The 19353-nt window shown below is 46.4% G+C and overlaps 1 protein-coding gene across 2 annotated transcripts in view; it reads left to right on the top strand.

The window, feature by feature from the left end:
* Positions 1-19353, top strand: part of LOC123991430 (nuclear receptor coactivator 2-like) — a 262415-nt gene that overhangs the window by 107166 nt on the left and 135896 nt on the right. For both annotated transcript variants that reach the window (XM_046293020.1, XM_046293019.1), the window contains 2 exons: positions 5125-5235; positions 8066-8238. In XM_046293020.1, the coding sequence (XP_046148976.1) occupies positions 5144-5235; positions 8066-8238 (265 nt within the window). In that variant the 5' untranslated portion in view covers positions 5125-5143. The remainder of the gene's footprint in view (positions 1-5124; positions 5236-8065; positions 8239-19353) is intronic.

Raw genomic sequence — 19353 nt, 5'->3', positions numbered from 1 at the left:
TGGTCTTTCTCTGACAGCTGGTACATTAGTGTGGTATTTCTCTGTCAGCTCCAGGTACATTCGTGTGGTCTTTCTCCGACAGCTCCAGGTACATTGGTGTGGTCTTTCTCTGACAGCTCCAGGTACATTCATGTGGTCTTTCTCTGACAGCTCCAGGTACATTAGTGTGGTCTTTCTCTGACAGCTCTAGGTACATTAGTGTGGTCTTTCTCTTACAGATTCAGATACATAAGTGTGGTCTTTCTCTGACAGCTGGTACATTAGTGTGGTCTTTATCTGTCAGCTCCAGGTACATTAGTGTGGTCTTTCTCTGACAGCTGCTGGTACATTACTGTGGTCTGTCTCTGACAGCTCCAGGTACATTAGTGTGGTCTTTCTCTGACAGCTGGTACATGAGTGTGGTCTTTCTCTGACAGCTGGTACATGAGTGTGGTCTTTCTCTGACAGCTCTGGGTACATTAGTGTGGTCTTTCTCTGACAGCTCCAGGTACATTAGTGTGGTATTTCTCTGTCTGCTCCAGGTACATTAGTGTGGTCTGTCTCTGACAGCTCCAGGTACATTAGTGTGGTCTTTCTCTGACAGCTGGTACATTAGTGTGGTCTTTCTCTGACAGCTCCAGGTACATGAGTGTGGTCTTTCTCTTACAGATTCAGGTACATTAGTGTGGTCTTTCTCTGACAGCTCCAGGTACATGAGTGTGGTCTTTCTCTGACAGCTGCTGGTACATTAGTGTGGTCTTTCTCTGACAGCTGGTACATTAGTGTGGTCTTTCTCTGACAGCTCCAGGTACATTAGTGTGGTCTTTCTCTGACAGCTGGTACATTAGTGTGGTATTTCTCTGACAGCTCCAGGTACATTAGTGTGGTCTTTCTCTGACAGCTGGTACATGAGTGTGGTCTTTCTCTGACAGCACCAGGTACAATAGTGGTCTTTATCTGACAGCTGGTACATTAGTGTGGTCTTTCTCTGACAGCAGCTGGTACATTGTACATTATTGTGCTCTTTCTCTGACAGCTGGTACATTAGTTTGGTCTTTCTCTGACAGCTCCAGGTACATTAGTGTGCTCTTTCTCTGACAGCTGGTACATTAGTGTGGTCTTTCTCTGACAGCTGGTACATTAGTGTGGTATTTCTCTGACAGCTCCAGGTACATTAGTGTGGTCTTTCTCTGACAGCTGGTACATGAGTGTGGTCTTTCTCTGACAGCACCAGGTACAATAGTGGTCTTTATCTGACAGCTGGTACATTAGTGTGGTCTTTCTCTGACAGCTGCTGGTACATTGTACATTATTGTGCTCTTTCTCTGACAGCTGGTACATTCGTTTGGTCTTTCTCTGACAGCTCCAGGTACATTAGTGTGCTCTTTCTCTGACAGCTGGTACATTAGTGTGGTCTTTCTCTGACAGCTCCAGGTACATTAGTGTGGTCTTTCTCTGACAGCTGGTACATTAGTGTGGTCTTTCTCTGACAGCTGGTACATTAGTGTGGTCTTTCTCTGTCAGCTCCAGGTACATTCGTGTGGTCTTTCTCTGACAGCTCCAGGTACATTAGTGTGGTCTTTCTCTTACAGATTCAGGTACATAAGTGTGGTCTTTCTCTGACAGCTGGTACATTAGTGTGGTCTTTCTCTGACAGCTCCAGGTACATTAGTGTGGTCTTTCTCTGACAGCTCCAGGTACATTAGTGGGGTCTTTCTCTGACAGCTGGTACATGAGTGTGGTCTTTCTCTGACAGCTCCAGGTACATTAGTGTGGTATTTCTCTGTCAGCTCCAGGTACATTCGTGTGGTCTTTCTCTTACAGATTCAGGTACATTCGTGTGGTCTTTCTCTTACAGCTCCAGGTACATACGTGTGGTCTTTCTCTGACAGCTCCAGGTACATTAGTGTGGTCTTTCTCTGACAGCTCCAGGTACATTAGTGTGGTCTTTCTCTGACAGCTCCAGGTACATTAGTGTGGTCTTTATCTGACAGCTGCTGGTACATGAGTGTGGTCTTTCTCTGACAGCTGCTGGTACATGAGTGTGGTCTTTCTCTGACAGCTCCAGGTACATTAGTGTGTGGTCTTTCTCTGACAGCTGGTACATTAGTGTGGTCTTTCTCTGACAGCTCTGGGTACATTAGTGTGGTATTTCTCTGTCAGCTCCAGGTACATTCGTGTGGTCTTTCTCCGACAGCTCCAGGTACATTGGTGTGGTCTTTCTCTGACAGCTCCAGGTACATTCATGTGGTCTTTCTCTGACAGCTCCAGGTACATTAGTGTGTGGTCTTTCTCTGACAGCTCCAGGTACATTAGTGTGGTCTTTCTCTTACAGATTCAGATACATAAGTGTGGTCTTTCTCTGACAGCTGGTACATTAGTGTGGTCTTTATCTGACAGCTCCAGGTACATTAGTGTGGTCTTTCTCTGACAGCTGCTGGTACATTAGTGTGGTCTGTCTCTGACAGCTCCAGGTACATTAGTGTGGTCTTTCTCTGACAGCTGGTACATGAGTGTGGTCTTTCTCTGACAGCTGGTACATGAGTGTGGTCTTTCTCTGACAGCTCTGGGTACATGAGTGTGGTCTTTCTCTGACAGCTGGTACATTAGTGTGGTCTTTCTCTGACAGCTCCAGGTACATTAGTGTGGTATTTCTCTGTCAGCTCCAGGTACATTATTGTGGTATTTCTCTGTCAGCTCCAGGTACATTAGTGTGGTCTTTCTCTTACAGATTCAGATACATAAGTGTGGACTTTCTCTGACAGCTGGTACATTAGTGTGGTCTTCCTCTGACAGCTCCAGGTACATTAGTGTGGTCTTTCTCTGACAGCTCCAGGTACATTAGTGTGGTCTTTCTCTGACAGCTCTGGGTACATTAGTGTGGTCTTTCTCTGACAGCTGGTACATTAGTGTGGTCTTTCTCTGACAGCTCCAGGTACATTAGTGTGGTATTTCTCTGTCAGCTCCAGGTACATTGGTGTGGTCTTCCTCTTACAGATTCAGGTACATAAGTGTGGTCTTTCTCTGACAGCTGGTACATTAGTGTGGTCTTTCTCTGACAGCTGCTGGTACATTAGTGTGGTCTGTCTCTGACAGCTCCAGGTACATTAGTGTGGTCTTTCTCTGACAGCTGGTACATGAGTGTGGTCTTTCTCTGACAGCTGGTACATGAGTGTGGTCTTTCTCTGACAGCTCTGGGTACATGAGTGTGGTCTTTCTCTGACAGCTGGTACATTAGTGTGGTCTTTCTCTGACAGCTCCAGGTACATTAGTGTGGTATTTCTCTGACAGCTCCAGGTACATTCATGTGGTCTTTCTCTAACAGCTCCAGGTACATTAGTGTGGTCTTTCTCTTACAGATTCAGATACATAAGTGTGGACTTTCTCTGACAGCTGGTACATTAGTGTGGTCTTCCTCTGACAGCTCCAGGTACATTAGTGTGGTCTTTCTCTGACAGCTCCAGGTACATTAGTGTGGTCTTTCTCTGACAGCTCTGGGTACATTAGTGTGGTCTTTCTCTGACAGCTGGTACATTAGTGTGGTCTTTCTCTGACAGCTCCAGGTACATTAGTGTGGTATTTCTCTGTCAGCTCCAGGTACATTGGTGTGGTCTTCCTCTTACAGATTCAGGTACATAAGTGTGGTCTTTCTCTGACAGCTGGTACAGTAGTGTGGTCTTTCTCTGACAGCTCCAGGTACATTAGTGTGGTCTTTCTCTGACAGCTGGTACATTAGTGTGATCTTTCTCTGACAGCTCCATGTACATTAGTGTGGTATTTCTCTGTCAGCTCCAGGTACATTCGTGTGGTCTTTCTCTGACAGCTCCAGGTACATTAGTGTGGTCTTTATCTGACAGCTGGTACAGCTCAGCAGGTACATTCATGTGTTCTTTCTCTGGTCTTTATCTGACAGCTGGTACATTAGTGTGGTCTTTCTCTGACAGCTGGTACATTAGTACATTCCAGGTACATTAGTGTGGTATTTCTCTGTCAGCTCCAGGTACATTCGTGTGGTCTTTCTCCGACAGCTCCAGGTACATTGGTGTGGTCTTTCTCTGACAGCTCCAGGTACATTCATGTGGTCTTTCTCTGACAGCTCCAGGTACATTAGTGTGGTCTTTTTCTGACAGCTCCAGCTACATTAGTGTGGTCTTTCTCTTACAGATTCAGATACATAAGTGTGGTCTTTCTCTGACAGCTGGCACATTAGTGTGGTCTTTCTCTGACAGCTCCAGGTACGTTAGTGTGGTCTTTCTCTGACAGCTGCTGGTACATTAGTATGGTCTTTCTCTGACCGCTCTGGGTACATTAGTGTGGTCTTTCTCTGACAGCTGGTACATTAGTGTGGTCTTTCTCTGACAGCTCCAGGTACATTGGTGTGGTCTTTCTCTTACAGATTCAGGTACATTAGTGTGGTATTTCTCTGACAGCTGGTACATGAGTGTGGTCTTTCTCTGGCAGCTCCAGGTACATTAGTGTGTTATTTCTCTGTCAGCTCCAGGTACATTCGTGTGGTCTTTCTCCGACAGCTCCAGGTACATTGGTGTGGTCTTTCTCTTACAGATTCAGGTACATAAGTGTGGTCTTTCTCTGACAGCTGGTACATTAGTGTGGTCTTTATCTGACAGCTGGTACATGAGTGTGGTCTTTCTCTGACAGCTGCTGGTACATTAGTGTGGTCTGTCTCTGACAGCTCCAGGTACATTAGTGTGGTCTTTCTCTGACAGCTGGTACATTAGTGTGGTCTTTCTCTGACAGCTCCAGGTACATTAGTGTGGTCTTTCTCTGACAGCTGCTGGTACATTAGTGTGGTCTTTCTCTTACAGATTCATGTACATAAGTGTGGTCTTTCTCTGACAGCTCCAGGTACATTAGTGTGGTCTTTCTCTGACAGCTGGTACATGAGTGTGGTCTTTCTCTGACAGCTGGTACATGAGTGTGGTCTTTCTCTGACTGCCAATACATTAGTGTGGTCTTTCTCTGACTGCCGATACATGAGTGTGGTCTTTCTCTGACTGCCGATACATGAGTGTGGTCTTTCTCTGACAGCTGGTACATGAGTGTGTTTCTCTAACCTCTCCTGGTTGGTGGATGATTGTTATGTTGTCTTTATAACTGTTCTATCTGTGTGTGTTGTCTCCACAGACGCTGATATGCAGTGAGGATGAGTGGCGTCGGTGAAAACCTCTCGGAACCTGCTGCCAGGGCCGAGTCACGGAAACGCAAAGAATGTTCCTCTGACCTACTGGGTCCCAGGTACACACTTCTTTACTACTACCACTGTACCACATTAACTACTTTACTGTGGCTTTACATGAGGCTATTGTAGGGCTGGGCGGTATACCGTATTTTATGATATACCAGTAATGATGCAAGGACCGGTTTGGGTTGTTACTATACCGGTATTGATACAGGGACCGGTTTAGGCTGTTACTATACCGGTATTGATACAGGGACCGGTTTGGGTTGTTACTATACCGGTATTGATACAGGGACCGGTTTGGGTTGTTACTATACTGGTATTGATACAGGGACCGGTTTGGGTTGTTACTATACTGGTATTGATACAGGGACCGGTTTGGGTTGTTACTATACTGGTATTGATACAGGGACCGGTTTGGGTTGTTACTATACTGGTATTGATACAGGGACCGGTTTGGGTTGTTACTATACCGGTATTGATACAGGGACCGGTTTGGGTTGTTACTATACCGGTATTGATACAGGGACCGGTTTGGGTTGTTACTATACTGGTATTGATACAGGGACCGGTTTGGGGTTGGTACTATACCGGTAATGATACAGGGACCGGTTTGGGTTGTTACTATACCTTCTATACCGGTAATGATACAGGGACCGGTTTGGGTTGTTACTATACCGGTATTGATACAGGGACAGGTTTGGGTTGGTACTATACCTTCTATACCGGTATTGATACAGGGACCGGTTTGGGTTGTTACTATACCGGTATTGATACAGGGACCGGTTTGGGTTGTTACTATACTGGTATTGATACAGGGACCGGTTTGGGTTGTTACTATACCGGTATTGATACAGGGACCGGTTTGGGTTGTTACTATACCGGTAATGATACAGGGACCGGTTTGGGTTGTTACTATACTGGTATTGATACAGGGACCGGTTTGGGTTGTTACTATACTGGTATTGATACAGGGACCGGTTTGGGTTGTTACTATACCGGTAATGATACAGGGACCGGTTTGGGTTGGTACTATACCGGTATTGATACAGGGACCGGTTTGGGTTGTTACTATACTGGTATTGATACAGGGACCGGTTTGGGTTGTTACTATACTGGTAATGATACAGGGACCGGTTTGGGTTGGTACTTTACCTTCTATACCGGTATTGATACAGGGACCGGTTTGGGTTGTTACTATACTGGTATTGATACAGGGACCGGTTTGGGTTGGTACTATACCAGTATTGATACAGGGACCGGTTTGGGTTGTTACTATTCCTTCTATACCAGTATTGATACAGGGACCGGTTTGGGTTGTTACTATACTGGTATTGATACAGGGACCGGTTTGGGTTGTTACTATACTGGTATTGATACAGGGACCGGTTTGGGTTGTTACTATACTGGTATTGATACAGGGACCGGTTTGGGTTGGTACTATACCAGTATTGATACAGGGACCGGTTTGGGTTGTTACTATTCCTTCTATACCAGTATTGATACAGGGACCGGTTTGGGTTGTTACTATACCGGTATTGATACAGGGACCGGTTTGGGTTGTTACTATACCGGTATTGATACAGGGACCGGTTTGGGTTGTTACTATACCAGTATTGATACAGGGACCGGTTTGGGTTGTTACTATTCCTTCTCTACCAGTATTGATACAGGGACCGGTTTGGGTTGTTACTATTCCTTCTATACCAGTATTGATACAGGGACCGGTTTGGGTTGTTACTATACCGGTATTGATACAGGGACCGGTTTGGGTTGTTACTATACTGGTATTGATACAGGGACCGGTTTGGGTTGTTACTTTACCTCCTATACCGGTATGTGAATGTTTGGTTTGTTAAATGTGATACACCATGTGTAATGTCAATATTTGTTTACCTCCCTACTTGAGTCATCTCTCTCTCCGGCTCTTTCTCTCCGTGACACTTTCCTAGCCACGCCCCCTGTCACTCAAGGAGCACAGTTGACACTCCTCAACCACAGGACACTTTGCGTTTAGTCCGTGTGGTCAATGCAGCACATGCAACAATGCTGATGACAACAATGCTGTTTTCACTTTGCTTCGTAATATAAATCCACTAGCGTTCTATAATGACACTATTAGTTTGTGTTTCTTAGATCAGCTAGGTTTGTCTTTTCTTAGCATGTTGCCCTAAATCTTGTGAGATGCTAATTGTTAGCCGCTAATGCTAATAGCTAGCTAGCTCATAAAATGTGCTGAGTCAGAACAAACGTAGCTAGCTAATACTGCCTGATAAAGCACTGATGGTGTAGACCTAAATCAGCATGTTGTTTGTGCAACAGTATCTTCGAATTGAAAGAGGAAAAATGCAAAGCAAGAATATATGTAGTAGCTAAGAGAAAACTTGCAATGTAGCCAAAGCTTATAGGGTCCCCTAGGAAACCCTTATCAACACTTTAGTTCCTCCCCTGGCATTTTAATTCATTGTATTCTCAAACACTGTATTCAAAGTGCCCACTATTATATTCTAACTATAGAATTAGAATAGTCATTATATTTCCATGATTCCAACAGTTTTGCTCTAATTTGAGAGTCAAATCACAATTGTAACATTTGGTTCAAAATTAGTCCTATATTATGTGCCCATATCGTGCAGCCCTACGTGGCAGTGTGGACATTATCTCTACTGAGCAGTGGTGTAAAGTACTTTAGTAAAATTACTTTCAAGTACAACTTTTTTTCTTATTTACAATGACAGCCTGGACGATGCTGGGCCAATTGTGCACCACACATTCTGTTATATTACGTCATGGAACACGTCTCACACTGGCCTTCTCTTTACCCCCCTCCCTGTCTCCTCAGCCTCAGCCATGTCTCATGCTGCCCCCCCCTCCCTGTCTCCTCAGCCTCAAACGAAGCATCGAGAAGAGAAACCGTGAGCAAGAGAACAAGTACACCGAGGAGCTGGCCGAGCTGATCTTCGCCAACTTCAACGACATCGATGACTTCAACGTCAAGCCTGACAAATGTGCTGTCCTGAAGGAGACTGTCAAACAGATACGACAGATCAAGGAGCAAGGTACAATACACTGGTACAGCACTACAATACACTGGTACAACACTACAATACACTGGTACAACACTACAATGCACTGGTACAATACTACAATACACTGGTACAATACTACAATACACTGGTACAACACTACAATACACTGGTACAGCACTACAATACACTGGTACAACACTACAATACACTGGTACAACACTACAATAGACTGGTACAGCACTACAATACACTGGTACAATACTACAATACACTGGTACAACACTACAATACACTGGTACAACACTACAATACACTGGTACAATACACTGGTACAACACTACAATACACTGGTACAGCACTACAATACACTGGTACAGCACTACAATACACTGGTACAGCACTACAATGCACTGGTACAATACTACAATACACTGGTACAATACTACAATACACTGGTACAACACTACAATACACTGGTACAGCACTACAATACACTGGTACAACACTACAATACACTGGTACAACACTACAATAGACTGGTACAGCACTACAATACACTGGTACAATACTACAATACACTGGTACAACACTACAATACACTGGTACAACACTACAATACACTGGTACAATACACTGGTACAACACTACAATACACTGGTACAGCACTACAATACACTGGTACAGCACTACAATACACTGGTACAGCACTACAATACACTGGTACAGCACTACAATACACTGGTACAGCACTACAATACACTGGTACAGCACTACAATACACTGGTACAACACTACAATACACTGGTACAATACACTGGTACAACACTACAATGCACTGGTACAATACTACAATACACTGGTACAATACTACAATACACTGGTACAACACTACAATACACTGGTACAGCACTACAATACACTGGTACAACACTACAATACACTGGTACAACACTACAATAGACTGGTACAGCACTACAATACACTGGTACAATACTACAATACACTGGTACAACACTACAATACACTGGTACAACACTACAATACACTGGTACAATACACTGGTACAACACTACAATACACTGGTACAGCACTACAATACACTGGTACAGCACTACAATACACTGGTACAGCACTACAATACACTGGTACAACACTACAATACACTGGTACAACACTACAATACACTGGTACAACACTACAATACACTGGTACAGCACTACAATACACTGGTACAGCACTACAATACACTGGTACAACACTACAATACACTGGTACAGCACTACAATACACTGGTACAATACACTGGTACAGCACTACACTACACTGGTACAATACACTGGTACAATACACTGGTACAACACTACAATACACTGGTACAACACTACAATACACTGGTACAGCACTGCAATACACTGGTACAACACTACAATACACTGGTACAACACTACAATACACTGGTACAGCACTACAATACACTGGTACAGCACTACAATACACTGGTACAGCACTACAATACACTGGTACAATACACTGGTACAGCACTACAATACACTGGTACAACACTACAATACACTGGTACAGCACTACAATACACCGGTACAACACTACAATACACTGGTACAGCACTACAATACACTGGTACAATACACTGGTACAGCACTACAATACACTGGTACAGCACTACAATACACTGGTACAGCACTACAATACACTGGTACAATACACTGGTACAACACTACAATACACTGGTACAGCACTACAATACACTGGTACAATACACTGGTACAGCACTACAATACACTGGTACAATACACTGGTACAACACTACAATACACTGGTACAACACTACAATACACTGGTACAGCACTACAATACACTGGTACAATACACTGGTACAGCACTACAATACACTGGTACAACACTACAATACACTGGTACAGCACTACAATACACCGGTACAACACTACAATACACTGGTACAGCACTACAATACACTGGTACAATACACTGGTACAGCACTACAATACACTGGTACAGCACTACAATACACCGGTACAACACTACAATACACTGGTACAGCAGTACAATACACTGGTACAATACACTGGTACAGCACTACAATACACTGGTACAGCACTACAATACACTGGTACAGCACTACAATACACTGGTACAATACACTGGTACAACACTACAATACACTGGTACAGCACTACAATACACCGGTACAACACTACAATACACTGGTACAGCACTACAATACACTGGTACAATACACTGGTACAGCACTACAATACACTGGTACAGCACTACAATACACTGGTACAGCACTACAATACACTGGTACAGCACTACAATACACTGGTACAGCACTACAATACACTGGTACAACACTACAATACACTGGTACAGCACTACAATACACTGGTACAGCACTACAATACACTGGTACAGCACTACAATACACTGGTACAGCACTACAATATACTGGTACAGCACTACAATACACTGGTACAGCACTACAATACACTGGTACAGCACTACAATACACTGGTACAACACTACAATACACTGGTACAGCACTACAATACACTGGTACAGCACTACAATACACTGGTACAGCACTACAATACACTGGTACAACACTACAATACACTGGTACAGCACTACAATACACTGGTACAACAATACACTGGTACAACACTACAATACACTGGTGCAATACACTGGTACAGCACTACAATACACTGGTACAACACTACAATACACTGGTACAGCACTACAATACACTGGTACAACACTACAATACATTGGTACAACACTACAATACACTGGTACAGCACTACAATACACTGGTACAATACACTGGTACAGCACTACACTGGTACAACACTACAATACACTGGTACAGCACTACAATACACTGCACTACAATACACTGGTACAACACTACAATACACTGCACTGCAATACACTGGTACAGCACTACAATACACTGGTACAGCACTACAATACACTGGTACAATACACTGGTACAGCACTACAATACACTGGTACAACACTACAATACACTGGTACAGCACTACAATACACTGGTACAACACTACAATACACTGGTACAACACTACAATACACTGGTACAGCACTACAATACACTGGTACAATACACTGGTACAGCACTACACTGGTACAACACTACAATACACTGGTACAGCACTACAATACACTGCACTACAATACACTGGTACAACACTACAATACACTGCACTGCAATACACTGGTACAGCACTACAATACACTGGTACAGCACTACAATACACTGGTACAGCACTACAATACACTGGTACAGCACTACAATACACTGGTACAGCACTACAATATACTGGTACAGCACTACAATACACTGGTACAACACTACAATACACTGGTACAACACTACAATACACTGGTACAGCACTACAATACACTGGTACAGCACTACAATACACTGGTACAGCACTACAATACACTGGTACAACACTACAATACACTGGTACAACACTACAATACACTGGTACAACACTACAATACACTGGTACAACACTACAATACACTGGTACAGCACTACAATGTACTGCACTACAATACACTGGTACAGCACTACAATACACTGGTACAACACTACAATACACTGGTACAGCACTACAATACACTGGTACAGCACTACAATACACTGCACTACAATACACTGGTACAACACTACAATACACTGCACTGCAATACACTGGTACAGCACTACAATACACTGGTACAGCACTACAATACACTGGTACAGCACTACAATACACTGGTACAGCACTACAATATACTGGTACAGCACTACAATACACTGGTACAACACTACAATACACTGGTACAGCACTACAATACACTGGTACAGCACTACAATACACTGGTACAGCACTACAATACACTGGTACAACACTACAATACACTGGTACAACACTACAATACACTGGTACAACACTACAATACACTGGTACAACACTACAATACACTGGTACAGCACTACAATGTACTGCACTACAATACACTGGTACAGCACTACAATACACTGGTACAACACTACAATACACTGGTACAACACTACAATACACTGGTACAACACTACAATACACTGGTACAACACTACAATACACTGGTACAGCACTACAATACACTGATACAACACTACAATACACTGGTACAACACTACAATACACTGCACTACAATACACTCGTACAACACTGCACTACAATACACTGGTACAGCACTACAATACACTGGTACAACACTACAATACACTGGTACAACACTACAATACACTGGTACAACACTACAATACACTGGTACAACACTACAATACACTGGTACAGCACTACAATACACTGGTACAGCACTACAATACACTGGTACAGCACTACAATACACTGGTACAACACTACACTACACTGGTACAGCACTACAATACACTGGTACAGCACTACAATACACTGGTACAACACTACAATACACTGGTACAACACTACAATACACTGGTACAATACACTGGTACAGCACTACAATACACTGGTACAACACTACACTACACTGGTACAATACACTGGTACAGCAATACAATACACTGGTACAACACTACAATACACTGGTACGACACTACAATACACTGGTACAATACACTGGTACAGCACTACAATACACTGGTACAGCACTACAATACACTGGTACAGCACTACAATACACTGGTACAATACACTGGTACAGCACTACAATACACTGGTACAGCACTACAATACACTGGTACAACACTACACTACACTGGTACAGCACTACAATACACTGGTACAGCACTACAATACACTGGTACAACACTACAATACACTGGTACAATACACTGGTACAGCACTACAATACACTGGTACAACACTACAATACACTGGTACAACACTACAATACACTGGTACAGCACTACAATACACTGGTACAACACTACAATACACTGGTACAACAATACAATACACTGGTACAGCACTACAATACACTGGTACAACACTACAATACACTGGTACAACACTACAATACACTGGTACAGCACTACAATACACTGGTACAACACTACAATACACTGGTACAACACTTGCTTTATTGGTCTATTTTGCATGGATACACATGTGTCACGCCTTGGTCATTGTAATTTGTGTTTTTCGTTATATATTTTGGTCAGGCCAGGGTGTGACATGGGTTCATGTGTTGGGTTCGTATTGGGTTTTTATTAGCATTGGGATTGTGTATGATTAGGGGTGTGTCTAGTTAGGCTTGGCTGCCTGAGGCGATTCTCAATTAGAGTCAGGTGCTTATCGTTGTCTCTGATTGGGAACCGTATTTAGGTAGCCTGAGTTCGCTTTGTATTTTGTGGGTGTTTGTTCCTGTCTCTGTGTTGTAGTCACCAGATAGGCTGTAATTAGTTTCACGTTTCGTTCTGTTGTTTTTGTATTTAGTATTCAGTTGTTTCATGTACCGCGATTTATTTTCATTAAAGTCATGAGTAACCTACACACTGCATTTCGGTCCGACATTCTTCATTCAACAGACTAACGCCGTTACAGAAACACCCACCACTCTCACGGACCGAGCAGCGTAGATAACTGGCAGGAGCTAAAGAACGACGTTATGGACAGCAGAAGCATGGAGTATACGACGTGGGAAGAAATCGACAGGTGGGCGGCCGACCCAGAGAGAGTGCAGGAGCCCGCCTGGGATTCCCTGCAGCAATGCGAAGAGGGCTATAGACGAATGGAGTCGAAAAGGAAAACACGGCGACGCAGAGCGCAAAACGAAAGTAACCCCCAAATATTTATTAGGGGAGGGCGCAGAGAGAGAGTGGCTGAGTCAGGAGTCAGACCTGAGCCTACTCTCCCTGTTAATCGTGAAGCGCAGTTGCAGTGGGAGAGGCTGCACCACTTGGAGATTTGGACAGGGGAGGAGGAATTAGACGGAAAAGGACCCTGGGCGCAGCCGGGAGAATATCGCCGTCCCAAGGAAGAAATAGATGCGGCTAAAGCGGAGAGGCACTGGTATGAGGAGGCAGCACGGCGACGCGGTTGGAAACCGGAAAAGCAGCCCAAAAAAATTATTGGGGGGGGCTAGAAGGGAGAATAGTTATGCCAGGTAGGAGACCTGCGCAAACTCCCTGTGCTCACCGTTGGGCTAGAGAGACCGGGCAGGCACCGTGTTATGCTATGGAGCGCACGGTGTTTCCAGTGCGGGTGCAGAGCCAGGTGCGGCACATACCAGCCCTTCCTATTGGCCGGGCTAGAGTGGGCATCGAGCCAGGTAAGCTTGGGCAGGCTCGGTGCTCAAGAGCTCCTGTGCGCCTGCACGGTCCGGGATATCCAGAGCCACCTCTACACACCAGTCCTCCGGTAGCAGCTCCCCGCACCAGGCTTCCTGTGCGTGTCCTCGATCCAGTACCACCAGTTCCAGCACCACGCACCAGGCCTCCAGTGCGCCTCGCCTGTTCAGCGCAGCCAGCGCTTTTCTCCTCTCCTGCGCTGCCGGAGTCTCCCGCCTGTTTAGCGCAGCCAGAGCCTTTCTCCTCTCCTGCGCTGCCGGAGTCTCCAGTCTGCCCAGCGCCGCCAGTGCTCCCAGTCTGCCCAGCGCCGCCAGTCTGCCCAGCGCCGCCAGTCTGCCCAGCGCCGCCAGTGCTCCCAGTCTGCCCAGCGCCGCCAGTGCTCCCAGTCTGCCCAGCGCCGCCAGTGCTCCCAGTCTGCCCAGCGCCGCCAGTGCTCCCAGTCTGCCCAGCGCCGCCAGTCTGCCCAGCGCCGCCAGTCTGCCCAGCGCCGCCAGTGCTCCCAGTCTGCCCAGCGCCGCCAGTGCTCCCAGTCTGCCCAGCGCCGCCAGTGCTCCCAGTCTGCCCAGCGCCGCCAGTGCCCCCAGTCTGCCCAGCGCCGCTAGTGCCGCCAGTCAGCCCAGCGCCGCCAGACAACCAGTCTCTTCCAGATCTGCCCGACAACCCGTCTCTTCCAGATCTGCCCGACAACCCGTCTCTTCCAGATCTGCCCGACAACCCGTCTCTTCCAGTTCCACCAGCCAGCCAGGATTTACCGGAGCCTACTACCTGCCTGAGCTTCCTCTCAGTACTGGGCTTCCTCTCAGTACTGGGCTTCCTCTCAGTACTGGGCTTCCTCTCAGTACCGGGCTTCCCCTCAGTACCGGGCTTCCCCTCAGTACCGGGCTTCCCCTCAGTCCCGGGCTTCCCCTCAGTCCCGGGCTGCCCCTCAGTCCCAGGCTGCTTCTATCCCTGGCTGCCCCTCTGTCCCGAGCTGCCCCTCTGTCCTGAGATGCCCCTCTGTCCTGAGATGCCCCTCTGTCCTGAGATGCCCCTCTGTCCTGAGATGCCCCTCTGTCCCTCTGTCTCAGCAGACTGAGGGTCCGTCTCAGCAGAGGGAGGGAGCAGCAGACTGAGGGTCAGTCTCAGCGGGGGGGGAGCAGACTGAGGGTCAGTCTCAGCAGAGGGAGAGAGCAGCAGACTGAGGGTCAGTCTCAGAGGAGGGAGAGAGCAGCAGACTGAGGGTCCGTCTCAGCAGAGGGAGAGAGCAGCAGACTGAGGGTCAATCTCAGCGTAGGGAGAGAGCAGCAGACTGAGAGTCAGTCTCAGCGGGGGGGGGGAGGAGCAGCAGACTGAGGGTCAGTCTCAGAGGAGGGAGAGAGCAGCAGACTGAGGGTCCGTCAGTGGAGGGAGAGAGCAGCAGACTGAGGGTCCGTCTCAGCGGGGGGAGAGAGCAGCAGACTGAGGGTCCGTCTCAGTGGAGGGAGAGAGCAGCAGACTGAGGGTCCGTCTCAGCGGGGGGAGAGAGCAGCAGACTGAGGGTCCGTCTCAGTGGAGGGAGAGAGCAGCAGACTGAGGGTCCGTCTCAGCGGGGGGAGAGAGCAGCAGACTGAGGGTCCGTCTCAGTGGAGGGAGAGAGCAGCAGACTGAGGGTCCGTCTCAGCGGGGGGAGAGAGCAGCAGACTGAGGGTCCGTCTCAGCAGAGGGAGAGAGCAGCAGACTGAGGGTCCGTCTCAGCAGAGGGAGGGAGCAGCAGACTGAGGGTCCGTCAGTGGAGGGAGAGAGCAGCAGACTGAGGGTCCGTCTCAGCGGGGGGAGAGAGCAGCAAACTGAGGGTCCGTCTCAGCAGAGGGAGGGAGCAGCAGACTGAGGGTCCGTCTCAGCGGGGGGAGAGAGCAGCAGACTGAGGGTCCGTCTCAGCGGGGGGAGAGAGCAGCAGACTGAGGGTCCGTCTCAGCGGGGGGAGAGAGCAGCAGACTGAGGGTCCGTCTCTCAACGTCCCTCTGCTCTCCCTTTCCTCCACTGACTCTGACCCAAAAGGGACACCGTCCTCCAGCTGATGGCGAAACTGGAGTCGTACCGCATTATTTCTGCCTCATGCACAGATTCATGTTGTAACTCTTATGAACAGAGAAAGTGAAAAATTCCTCGATATATAAAAAAAATGTTGCAAGCCGCTAATAATAACAACACAAGCCTATAGACCCACTTTCCTCCTCATTCATTACAGCTGCACTGCTTGTTGTAGCGCTGCGTGGAAATAGGAAGAACGGCCATTTTGTGGGTTATCAAAGTGTTGAATACAAAAGTGTTGACAGTGCAGAGTAAGAACTTAAACATGAACTCATAAAAACAGCAGCTCTTTGCTGCGTTCGTTAACGGTCTTTTTCTAGTCGTGGTTTTAAACGTTTTGACTCACAGTATACATTTAGCTGGAGCATATTTTTAGTCCTGCTCCGTTACTGCAGACAGGGTAATCTGAGCCATCTGATTGGCCAGCGGTGGGCCTATAGTGCACTTGATTTGCTCTCTGGGCCCACCGGGAAGGCAGAGTGTTGTATCTCCAGACACATGAAATGGTTGAACATGACAACCCGGCGCACAGGGCAGCTGATTCAGGTGCACCTACTTGCCAACAGTCCAAGTTGAGTGAAGTTTGATCTCATGCTTTTCTCCGTAGCTTACAGGGAACATTGTTGTGGAGATTGTCACTTTTCCACAGAGGAGTCATATTACCGTGAAGCCCAAACTGTTTGGACGCTACAGACTGAAGTTGGCAGATCGTCTGTACCGAATTCAGACGAGACCCAAGACACGTGTGTGGATCGTAGAGCAAAACGGAGAAGACCATCTTGTTCGTGAGAGTCTCATCTTTCCATAGAGGGGCACAATAGTTTTGTAGGCCAAACCGTGCGGACGCTACAGACGATTTTGTGAGAGGACCGATATGTTCGGGACGTCTCGGGGTCTGACAAACACCAGTCGAGCTCTGTCAGCTTTCACCGCAGATGTGGAAGTGAGAAAACAAATGTGTATTAGTCACATGCTGTAGACCTCACAATGAAATGCTTACTTACGAGCCAATCAAATGCTTACTTACGAGCCAATGAAATGCTTACTTACAGGGAATGGATTCTTAGTCACCGTAGAGCTTTAGTTTTCTCTAGGCCCTCCACTGTTATCAGTAAATTGAAACCACTAGGCTACCTGCCACCTCTACACTCTAACCACTAGGCTACCTGCCACCTCTACACTCTAACCACTAGGCTACCTGCCACCTCTACACTCTAACCACTAGGCTACCCTGGCGGTTGTGGTAAGTCGTCCTTCTGCCACCATCTCTCACCTCGCAGTCGTACCCGTGTGTGTGTGTGTGTGTGTGTGTGTGTGTGTGTGTGTGTGTGTGTGTGTGTGTGTGTGTGTGTGTGTGTGTGTGTGTGTGTGTGTGTGTGTGTGTGTGTGTGTGTGTGTGTGTGTGTGTGTGTGTGTGTGTGTGTGTGTGTAATGTTAGGTTATACAAAGTGGGCGGTGACTGGCTGAATATAGTAGTCTATAGAGTCTCTGAGTCAGACGGCAAAGTTAGCTGACTCATGATGGTTGTTTGGTGACTCACGGGCCCCTGGTTATGTAATGCTGAGTAATAGGACACGACCTGCCTACCATCTCACATCAAATGTGTTTTATAAAGCACTTTTCTACATCTACATCGACAGTACAAAGTGCTTTAACCATCTGTCAATTCAAATCAAATGCTATTAGTCACATGTGTCAAATACAATGGGTGTGATGCTGACTTCACAAGCCCTTAACAGGTATACATTTGAACATCTTGGCCATGTTCTGTTATAATCTCCACCCGGCACAGCCTGAAGAGGACTGGCCACCCCTCATAGCCTGGTTCCTCTCTAGGTTTATAATCTCCACCCGGCACAGCCAGAAGAGGACTGGCCACCCCACATAGCCTGGTTCCTCTCTAGGTTTGGTCCTAGGTTTTGGCCTTTCTAGGGAGTTTTTCCTAGGGTTTTAGGCTGGGTTTCTGTACAGCACTTTGAGATATCAGCTGATGTACGAACGGCTATATAAATACATTTGATTTGATTTTTCTTTAAAATGTGTTGTTTGTTAATTAAGTTTTAAAAAATTGCACGCCCAATTTTTCAGTTTTTGATTTGGTAAAAAAGTTTGAAATATCCAATAAATGTCGTTCCACTTCATGATTGTGTCCCACTTGTGGTTGATTCTTCACAAAAAAATACAGTTTTATATCTTTATTTTTGAAGCCTGAAATGTGGCAAAAGGTCGCAATGTTCAAGGAGGCCGAATACTTTCGCAAGGCACTGTACAGGGGGTACCGGTACAGAGTCAATGTGGAGGCTATATACAGGGTATACCGGTACAGAGTCAATGTGGAGGCTATATACAGGGGGTACCGGTACAGAGTCAATGTGGAGGCTATATACAGGGGGTACCGGTACTGAGTCAATGTGGAGACTATATACAGGGGGTACCAGTATAGAGTCAATTTGGAGGCTATATACAGGGGGTACCAGTACAGAGTCAATGTGGAGGCTATATACAGGGGGTACCGGTACAGAGTCAATGTGGAGGCTATATACAGGGTGTACCTGTACAGAGTCAATATGGAGGCTATATACAGGGGGTACCAGTACAGAGTCAATATGGAGGCTATATACAGGGGGTACCAGTACATAGTCAATGTGGAGGCTAAATACAGGGGGTACCGGTACAGAGTCAATGTGGAGGCTATATACAGGGGGTACCAGTACAGAGTCAATGT

This window comes from Oncorhynchus gorbuscha, linkage group LG12, assembly GCF_021184085.1.
Source record: "Oncorhynchus gorbuscha isolate QuinsamMale2020 ecotype Even-year linkage group LG12, OgorEven_v1.0, whole genome shotgun sequence".
NCBI lineage: Eukaryota > Metazoa > Chordata > Actinopteri > Salmoniformes > Salmonidae > Oncorhynchus > Oncorhynchus gorbuscha.
This window is presented reverse-complemented; position numbering and strand designations above follow the sequence as displayed.